This window comes from Protomyctophum bolini, assembly GCF_963924005.1.
Source record: "Protomyctophum bolini genome assembly, chromosome: 13".
NCBI lineage: Eukaryota > Metazoa > Chordata > Actinopteri > Myctophiformes > Myctophidae > Protomyctophum > Protomyctophum bolini.
In genome coordinates, this window is record NC_137874.1 from 14,633,067 (window position 1) to 14,644,177 (window position 11,111).

Sequence of the window (11,111 nt, forward strand, 5' to 3'; positions counted from 1 at the left end):
ATATTGATGGATTGAATAGGCTACTTTATTAGTCAGAAATGAAAACAGCAGTGGTTCCCTACTATGGAGACACAAAGGATCACTCTTTGTCTCCATAGGGAACCACTGCTGGTCATCACAATATTGAACAACTAAAAACAACAAAGATATCCATGAATTCAAGTCACCATGGGATAAGTAATCGATAGTTTTTTGGGGTGAACAATCCTTTTAAGGCTAAAAGGACACACAAAAAAGTCCTAGGGCCTTGTTTCCATTGTGGTCCTATTTCACGTTTTAATAGTGAAAACCACTCATCTACAAGCTCACAACATGCAAAACATCATTGAGAGCTTGTAGATCTGCTATGTTCGGTAAGAATACAAGTGTGCCTTCAGATTTCGACTTAGCCTACCCATTGGTGGGCCTTATGGGCACAGAAAGTTTGAAAACTACTGGCCTAAACAACTTTATTCCTGTTTCTCTTGCCCTAGAGAGCTTCTGAACCAAGTAGTTCAACCACCAAGGGACCAACGTAGTGGACACAACAAGCAGCCATATCATGATTGAGAGTGATAGAGAGTTGTCAAACATCGTGCAGCAGCTGTGGGACAATGACCAAAACAGACTCACGCCTGGGAAAGACTACAGGATCTCTCTTCAGGTACGTGTGCTGAAAAACATGCAGCTTCCCATATTATACAGCACTTAGGCTGAGGGTTCCATGTAGAACAGTGGCTCCCATGCCTTTTAGCTCAGGACCCAAAAGAGAAATTCAATGTTTACCCGGGGCCAAACTAGTGAAAATAGCAGATCTACAAGCTCATAGGAATGGCTATCTGCTAGTGATGGAAAATGGATATGATGAAATGGATAGATTGTGTTTTCTGTTAGGTTCCAATCCTTTATCAATAATCAATAAACACTCATTCATACATTTGGACTGGTATCCTTTCTGAGGACACAATTACAACTGTCCCAGTAGCAGCATAAACAACTGTATAGCTTGTAAATCAGCTATTTATGCTACATGTATACGAATACCTCCCTCTTCCTCTTTTTAGGGCATGACCAAAGTAATATCCCTCTGTCATACTGGAAACGCTATTAAGTCATTCATCATATAATTATAATACTTCATATTACTGCTGTATTTTCAATTATGGCCCTTTAGAGGTATTGAAACTCTGAAAATTGAAAAGCTAAGCTATGCCATATAGGTTATGCATGTAAGCACTATTGGTTGATTTAGAAATCCATTAGCCTCGATACCCAGGCTTTCATTTTCGTCGAAATCCATTCATAAATAAATTAATTAATAAAAAGGTCAGTGTAAATAAACGTACAACTGGAGCCCAGCAACCAAACATTAGCCACTCGTCAAAGTGATGAAAGTGATGATATGTCCTTATGTTGGGTTACGCAGGGTAAAGTGATGATATGTCCTTATGTTGGGTTACGCAGGGTAAAGTGATGATATGTCCTTATGTTGGGTTACGCAGGGTAAAGTGATGATATGTCCTTATGTTGGGTTACGCAGGGTAAAGTGATGATATGTCCTTATGTTGGGTTACGCAGGGTAAAGTGATGATATGTCATTATGTTGGGTTACGCAGGGTAAAGCTGGGGACACCATGGCCCTCCAAGATGACAATGACGGAGCAGGATACCCCCTCTTTTCATTTGTGGACGAGAACATTTTCAAAAAGGAGACTTTTGCAGGTAAGTAATGCAATGTGTTAAATATGTTTGTTTTTATTTATTTTTTGTCGTGCACGGATGTGTCTATTCTAGGGCCTAAATGGAAACAAGACCGCAAGGACTTTTGGTGCTATGCCTTTTGGACTAAGGGACTGTACTAGTCTGTTGCAGTGTTGTTTTCCTCGACTAAAACTAAGACGAAAAATGTTCGTCGACTACCTATTTTCACTGACAAAAACTAAGCTATGATGACTAAAACTAAGACTAAATATACTGACTAAATATACTGACAATTTCGGCTCACAACGCGTCGCAACACGACACGTTGTGAGCCGAAAGTGCAAAAGTGTGTTTTTACAGCAAGTAACACTCATTACGACGGCATCATGACCCGCCAAAATACATTTTAGTCGACTAAATCAACTGTAGATTTAGTCGACTAAAACTATACTAACACATTCCAGGTGACTAAAATGTGACTAAAACTAAATTAAGTTTCAGTCCAAAGACTATGACTAAACTAAAATAGAAATTTGCTGCCAAAAACAACACTGCTCTGTTGTTACATTTCTGTCTAACAAACTATTCAATCAGTCAGACTCTCTATGGTCAGACTACACTACAGCAAGGCAGCACAGCACTTGACAGCCTGACATCCTTCTGAATTTCTTCTGAGTTGAGACACACATCCGGTTATTTTACCAATAAGCATCTTCGTTTGCAACTTCAAAGGGTCAAACAAGGGAAGTGGTTGATTCCTTTCCCCTAGATACTATAGGACATATTTTCTGTGAAACCTTCACCACATGCTGGAATTTAAGTGGTTAAAGGTGCTATGGACATCATTGCACCACTAGATGGCACACTACACCTCCACCCTCTATAGCCTGGCATGGCCAGACTGGTTTCCAGGACCCCCCCCCCCCCACACACACACACACACACACACACACACACACACACACACACACACACACACACACACACACACACACAAATGTTCAAGAATTAAAAAAAAAAAAAACTGCATCCCCCCCCCCATTTGCGCTATACGTCAGGGTGTATAGAGCTCAAAGTGGTATGTGCTTTTTTTTAATGTTATAATATTGTGAGGCAGTTACAATTAATGTTGCAGTGCAAATTGTGCAATCAACACACAACCAACCAAACAATTCACTATGAAGTTGTTTCCACACTGCACTGGTTCCTGTGCGATTGCATCACTCTCATCATCATGTCCCCACATGGAGCAGAGAGCTAACCATAATCTCCTTATGACAGGCGTCACTATGTTGCATAATATTCACAGCGGGGTGAGGGGACGTTGCACTACTCCTCTCCCGCCCTCCCAGAGCCTTCTATGCTCACTGGGGAATGCAAGAAAAACTAAACAATCCCCATTAATTCAAGGCTTCAAGGGGTGTTCAATTGATAGAAAATAACATGTATTTGGCTTAAAATAGCAGTTAGTTGCACTGGGAGCTTGTAGAATGTAGATTGACTATTTTCTGCAAAAGCTTTCCCCAGCCATATAATTATAATTTATATATATTTGTCATTTTGTTTTGGCAGATTTCAGTATATTGCAGGGGAAAAAGCATCTCAATTACTGTGTTGCTGTCTGTGTTGACATAGCCTACCGTAAATCCATGTCAGCCTATTCATCATATCAATACTAGTCAGGTATAGGCCTACGTGACTATCGTTTGACATTGAGATATATTTTCCCCTACTTCCTTCACAGGTTTTACCGATGATACTAATGAAGGCTCTGTTCCATTTGTGTACTCAGTGGTTCTCAAACTTTTTTTATTTCCATTTGTACACTCTCAGAGTTAAACACCCATACGGAAGCCCAACCCCTGCATGCACTCACGGACACTTTGATGCCTGACTCTGTTTAACCACAATGGAACAGAGCCTTCATCACTTGTGAAGGAAGTACGGAGGGCTGTAGATGTAGGAATAAGAGTTATTCTACTGTGTGCATGGAGCCTATTCTGTATGTTTTTTTTGGTTTATTTGTAGCCTTCATCTCCCTATTGGATAACTATGTGAGTGACACCGGCGTGCCAGAGGTTGTAACCCCTGAAGAGGAGGCAGAGAATCACAAGTTCCTGGACTCTATCATTCAGACGCCAACTATGCAGGTACTCTGTGTGTTTCATTTAATGTACCATTTATTTGAATACTAGGCTATATCAGTACTTTGTGTGTGCACTGGTGACCTTAAAATCTTCCCATTTTCTATTTGATTGATTGATTATTGATTGATTTGACCGATTGATTAAGTGATTGATTGATTGATTGATTGATTGATTGATTGATGTTCAAATGACTGTAGTCCTATTGGCTGTAAGGACTTTTAGTCTTGTTTTCCTATACGTACTTTGTATAGTTTTAATAACTTTTTCCCAGCCAATGAACACGAAATAACAAACGTGGTCGTGGAATTAAGAGTATTGTAATAATAGATTGTCTCGGTTTGGGTGCAATTTACTCACAGCAAGGTAGGACATTCAATTGTGAAGGAAAACAAATATCTAAACAAAAACAGAATATGGAGATTTTCTGCCCAACAGCGACTATATATTATATTCTGTCTTGTCTGATGAGTGATTATTATGTCTTGTCTCATAAGTGATGCTTATATGCATGCATCTTTGTGCTTGTTTGTCTGTCTCCCTGGTGGCTTACAGATAGCCCATAAGTACTTGGTGCAGAAGAAACTATCTCCAAAGGATCAAAGAGATTTCAAAAACCAGCTGTACAGGATCTGGTTTGAACTCTACGCCAGGAGGGGCTCCAGCAAGTGGGTTGCAGTATATTCACTTGTTTTCTTCCCATATATATTATATATACTGTACAGTATATATACAGTATATATATATATATATATATATATATATATATATATATATATATATATATATATATATATATATATGCAGCACGCACGCATGCTTGTGTGTGTATATGCACCTTTCCATAATTTCCATAATTTCCATAATTCCATCCAGAAAGTTTAACTTTCATAGATTCATATAGATTCATATAGATTCAGTGCACACAATATAAATGATTTCAAGTATTATTATGTTTTATCTTTATACAATTTTGGCTTCCAGCTCATAAAACCCACTAAAACAGAATTTTAAAAAAAATTGAATACTGTGAAGAAATCACCATTTACTCCTTTTTTGCAGAGCATGAATGTTTTAATCTGGATGCCACATTAAGAAATTAGGATCACATCAATCAAAATATGGTTTTTCAAAACAGAAATGTCAATCTTCATCTTCTGGTTTGGAATCCCTTTGCCTTCATCACTGCTTCGATACGCCGTGGCAATGCGTGGCATTGAGGTAATCAGCCTGTGGCATTGCACGGAGTTATGGAAGCCCAGGTTTCCTTGATGCTTGCTATCAGCTCTGCTTTGTTTTTGGGTCTGGTGCCCCTCATAGATTCTCAATGGGGTTTAGGTCTAGCGAGTTGGCTGGCCAGTCAAGCACTGTGATTGCATGGGCATCAAACCTGATTGTGGTGCTTCTGGTGGTATGGGCAGGGGCCAGGTCCAGCTGGAAGATCTCTGTACAGATCCTCAGCAGAAGGAATCATGAAGTCATCTAAAACATTCTGGTAAACTGTCCACCTGCACTGGACATTGCAGCCCAAATCATGACTGACTGACTGTGGATATTTCACACTGGACCTCAAGCAGCTTGGATTTTGTTCCTCGCCCGTCTTCCTCCAAACCCTTGGACCTTGATTCCCAAACGAAATGCACACTTTACTGGACTTCCATAACTCTGGGCAATGCCATAGGCTGATTGTCTCAATGCCACGGCGTATCGAGGCAGTGATGAAGGCAAAGGGATTCCCAACCAAGTATTGAAGATTGACATTTCTGTTTTGAAAGTACCATATTTTGATTGATTTGATGTGATCCTAATTTCTTAATGTGGCATTCAGATTAAAACATTCATACTCTCAAACTTTGTTTGTTACTCCTCAAACTGAGGAGTAAATGGTGATTTCTTCACAGTATATAAAATAAAAAAATCTGTTTTAGTGGGTTTTATGGAAGCCAAGATTGTGTAAAGATAAACAAATAAATACTTAATTTACGTTGTGTGCATTGAATCTATAATCTATGAAAGTTAAACTTTTTGAATTGAATTATGGAAATAAACTTTTCAATGATATTCAAATTCTTTGGAAAGACGCTGTATGTAGTATATCGTTGCTGTAGAAACCTCCTATCTCCAACCTTTTGTGTTTTTTCTCGAATTAAAGCCCCACTTGATCTAAGCTACAAGCCGTGTTTCGAGCTTGTGGGTCTGCTGCTTGATGCTTTTGAATTTGAATCCTGAAACATAACAGTTTTGGACACCCGGCTTCCACCCGACAGAGATGATATTCAAAATTCTCATGTTGTTTTATCCTTTATTTAAACAGGAGTATTTTACTATTGACCACTTTTCGATTATTGGAATACTCGAGAAGCAATATAACATATCAACAAATCGGTGCAAAGAAAATAGTAGGATAGATACCGTATTTCATACAGTGTCAGTGGTGAAAATAGAAACATTCTGTTAGTATATCTGCTATTTGGGGAATTAGTTTTACTGTATTAAGAACATTTAGTTACATTTTCAATTAGTTTAATTAACCGGTGCACCCCCACAAGGGAGACCTGACAAGGCGGCAGCCACATCAAAGAAACATATCACCGCTTGTCAACATGTCAACGAGTAACGCTGTGACATGTTGTGACCCAAACACGAATGCTGGGGTTTAAGTGGTTAAAGCTGATGACATTTGTGACTTTTGGATTTCATGCAAATTAATTGTGTTCCTCTCCCCGTCCCTCCATCCCGCTTTCTCTTGTTTTGTTCTATAGTTCTTCTTTATACTATGCAATCATGTTTATGTATATTGCATTCAAATCATGCTTTAAATTTAAATGTTTTGTTCTTTGTTCACAGATTGAGGCCTCGTATAAGCCCTTTGGGTTTCTTGCCTTTCTTGCACTTTCCTTTTTTTATTTTCTACATATTTCCCCTTTTTGTATTGTTTTTATACTGTGCTAAATAAATCAAATCAAATCCCTCTACCAGGCCAGACTCCTCTGGGTTTGAGCACGTGTTTGTGGGGGAGACGAGGGGAGGCAGGACCGTCATCGGATTCCACAACTGGATCCAGCTGTACCTGCAGGAGAAGCTGGGACACATCGACTACAAAGGCTACAGCGTCAACGCAAACTCTCCACAGGTAATCTATTCTGTACTAAAGTAAGTAAGCCTTGTCGAGCCACGAGGCCCATAGGGCAGGAGCCTATAGCTCCTGTTTCTTTTTTGTATCAGGTTAACCTTGCCTTTGACATAAATGAGCCTGATTTCTGTCTCACAAGGGCTTTTCTGTTTTGCTCTTGGCAATTTTATCTTTGGTTCAGCCAATGGCTCTGATTCATTTTCTAGCTATCTACTAACGACATACTGTATACATCCTGTTGTTACAAACAAGCTCCTCCTAGCCCCCAAAGTGTGGAATTAACTTCCCATTGCAGTCAGAACTATAGACTCACTCACAATCTTCTGCCATAGTCTCCTCTATGTCTTCCTTCTTGTCACCTTCTTTTGATAGATGCTTAGTCACTCAGTCTCGTGTTTTTGCTACTTTTTTTTAGTTTTTCTTGAACACAAAAGAATGTTATATAGGCCTACTGTAGATAGAATGCTGTTTAGACAGATGCTAGGTTCATTGTTTACCTGGTATCTTAGTTTCTTGGAGGCGCTACATTGTTTTCTCTGCGCACCATTACAATGTTGTTTTCCGATAGGGTTCATGCCTATTCTGCTTATTCCAATCTCTGTAAATCGCACTGGATATAACGTCTGCCAAATGTGTGTAATTGTATTCTTTGTACAAAACAGTACATGGTTTTAAAGATGTTTAGAATCTTTTGTACTTTACTAGTGAAGGTATACACAGTGCCAGCAAGAGCAATGGCGAGAGGGTGAGAGCAACAGATTATTTCTTACTTTACTGGAGTATTTCCAATTTTCAGTACTTTTACTTCGACTCCAAATATGTCTCAGAGTCAAATATTATACTTTTACTCCACTACTTTAGTTACTAGTTACTTTGTAGATTTTGATTATTATGACAAAACATAGGCTACATTAACATTACCCACTTCAGGCCTACCGGTATATACATTTTGGCCACAAATAGCCGATCTGCAAGCTAACAATGGGGCGTGATGCGACTCATTGTGAGCTTGTAGATCTGCTATTTTCAAAATATTTTTAAAAACATTTTATGCATTTGAAAACTTGTGAAATGGGACCTTCTGCATAATGAGTACTTTGTAATAAATTTGTACCTTTACTCAAGTAAATGTTGAATTCCGGACTTCTGCATGTAACAGAGTATTACTACATTGCAGTATTACTACTTTTACTCCAGTAAAGAATGTGAGTACTTTTTACCACTGGGTGAGAGAGCTGCTAAGAGATGAGATGACGGTCAGGAGAAGAATTCAGATGTGTGACATGGCAAGTAGGTGGCATGTGGCATGCATCTCTTCTGCTCACTGGCAGCTCTGAGCCACCGTCTCCCTGTCCTTCCATTCCGACGAGCCCTCCATCATTGCGGTTGACATGTACCTGTATGGAAAAGAGAAAGGGTAAATGCAAGAGATGTAAGTCACTAGACCTTGCATCTCTTGCCTTATACCCTTTCTCTTTTCTACAAGAAAAGACTATTTAATGGAGCTGGAAATTATAAATGCATGGCATTGACATTTTGGCATAATATGCAGGGTCAAATCGGGCGAAACCGATATGTTACATTATTATATATAATTGTATATTCATATTGTTGAGCTTATTGCTGAATTATTTTTCTTTTAATTCTCAAAGCCAAAGTCACATTACTATTGCGTCAATACCATTGAAAGAATATTGGAATTATTTTCATATCGGTCCGATACCGATATTGCATTTTAAATTAACTATCGTCTGATATCGATATGCTAGCGATAATCACTACTGGAAATGATCAGGCATGTGGACATGTACATCAAGTGTTTTGGATCCTTAAAATGAGTCAGCAGTGTGTTAAATGAACTGTTCTCCAATGTCCACAGCCTGACGAGAACATGCACATCCTGGCTCTCCAGTTCATGTGGAAGGACGGCATAAAGCCCAAAGGCAGCATCTTCATCGGCGTCAGTCCCGAGTTCGAGTTCGCCCTCTACACCCTGAGCTTCCTCTCCTCGGCCCAGGAGCGCGTCAAGGTTCAGTTCAGCCTGTACGACGTGGAGATCGTGTGCCACCACTACGCCCAGAAGCACATCGGCACCACCTACCCCATGCTCATCAAGTACCTGACCAGCCCAGTGTCCGCATAGTAAACTCAACTACCCTGTGCTCATCAAGTACCTGAACAGCCCCACGTAGTAAACTCAATTATACAACAGGTCGTTTCGAGAAAGCAATCTGATCAAAACAAATAATTCAGCCGTGCTTTTCTCTCAGAGCGCAGCAGACTCGGTGGCTAGGCTAGCTAGTTTCTTGGGACATTTGTGGTTGTAGATGTGTTGCTACATCTGTAATTGAAAAAATATTCTTTTTCTGCGATCTTAGTTTTAAGGGTAACTGTTAGGGTAACGAGTATAGCAGACAAAAGTGGAAATGTTGTTGTCTTTTTTATTTTAGATAGAGATACAATAAAACCTCATGAGACCCAAGTTTGTGTGCATTTCTATTTCTTGCCAGCATTTTATTTTTTATTTTCAGAAAGGAAAAAAAAGAAAAAAAGAGGGTAGAAAAGTTGAACTGGGGACCCACCCTGATAAGCACTTATTGTCTCCACCAGGCCGAAAGCATGGGGAGAGAGTATGTTTTGCAATCTGTCCGTGTGTATGTGTGTGCGTGCATGTTTTGCACTCCGTCCGTCCGTTTGTGTGTGTGTGTGTGTGTGTGTCCGTCCGTTCGTTACCAGCTAATCTCCGGCACCGTTAACCCGTCGATGCCAAATTTTGCACGCACACTCCCTGGATGCCAACGATGAACCTCTGCCCCAGCAGGCCACAACCTGACCTGGCCTAGTGGAGACCTGTGCCCCAGGGGCACTTTATTATCTAGTTGTAATTGGGATCGGGGTCTCGACCCACAGGTTGAGAATGACTGGACTAGACCCTCATGACAACAGCAGCCTGTGACCACCACTGACGACAAGATCACAATGGTCAGGACTTTCTTGTGTTCAACCTTTTTTTTACCAAACTTTATTTTTTTTATTTTTTTTACACAAACATTATGGGCAATTTAACACAGAGGTTAACTTCCTTGGCCTCTCATAATCATTCATACTCTCTAGTAGAAAACAAATCCAAAGTGCCTTGTGCGTTCACATGGGCAGACGCACTGGGAACATCATCATTTGGAGCAGTTACATGCATCATTGTCTTGTCGCTATAGCTTCCATTGACAATGAATGGTACTGTGTGAGTGTCGTTGTATATGTTTCTTTTCCCTTTTTACCTCCTCTATGATGATTTCCTGTTTTTGACTATTGTAGTGTAGCCTATTGTGTATGTCTCTAAATGTTATGATGAATTGAACATGGTGGACCCTATTGTAAACTAGAAAAAGTGCCCCTCGGGACGCAGGTCTCCACCAGGATATGATCGTTTGTGACGTAACAGTATATTCATAATGCTTTGTAATGTTATAAAGATGAATGCATGCTGTGTTTAAAAAAAATGGCTGGCATACATTACACGACAGATCCGGTGTGATTACATGACTATAAAGATCACTTATAATGAAATGCACCACCTTCCTAATTGTAATAAATAGATCTATTTATAGCAGCACTACTTGTAGTTTACTTGTTAAGTTCAGTTGGCTGCCATGTCATTTGTGTCCAAAGTGGCCACTGACTCCCCAAACTACATACAGTAGTGTTGCTTTAATGCCGGGAAAGCTCAGTTTTTCAGCCTCATTTTACTTCCAACAGTTTAAAACATGTGTTTAGTGTCAATTTGGGTCATAACTCAAGTGTACACTTAAACTGTGTGTTGGTTACTTGGTTTGTTTACTGTTTTCTGTTGAGTGAGACCCACAGTTTGGGAAACACTGCATTAGATCAAAGTGTCTCCCAAATAGAAGGGAGGGAAACAGATTGTTTTAAATGCTGGCGATTCCAATAAAGTAGAAAACAGGAGGGGGTTAGACAAAAAAAAGGAAGAGCTGTCTGGGTGCTATACATTTTGATATGACAATTAAAATTGCATTGCTATATCACACAAATGACGTTGTTGTATTACTGTTGTATGGTAGACAAGTGGGTTTCAGGTGTGGTAATCTGAACACAGCATCTTTACACTCTATTTAATGTAAACAATACTAAACATA

At 39.6% G+C, this 11,111-nt stretch overlaps 1 protein-coding gene across 1 annotated transcript; it reads left to right on the forward strand.

Annotated features, from left to right (window-relative positions):
• Nucleotides 1-541: 541 nt before the first annotated feature.
• endou2 (endonuclease, polyU-specific 2) lies at nucleotides 542-9,100 on the forward strand (the record flags this gene model as incomplete). The annotated part of the gene is made up of 6 exons (XM_080781056.1): nucleotides 542-643; nucleotides 1,596-1,701; nucleotides 3,709-3,830; nucleotides 4,380-4,492; nucleotides 6,804-6,957; nucleotides 8,837-9,100. 6 exons carry the CDS (start codon nucleotides 542-544, stop codon nucleotides 9,098-9,100), a joined length of 861 nt encoding a protein of 286 aa, XP_080637182.1.
• Between the last annotated feature and the right edge of the window lie 2,011 nt (nucleotides 9,101-11,111).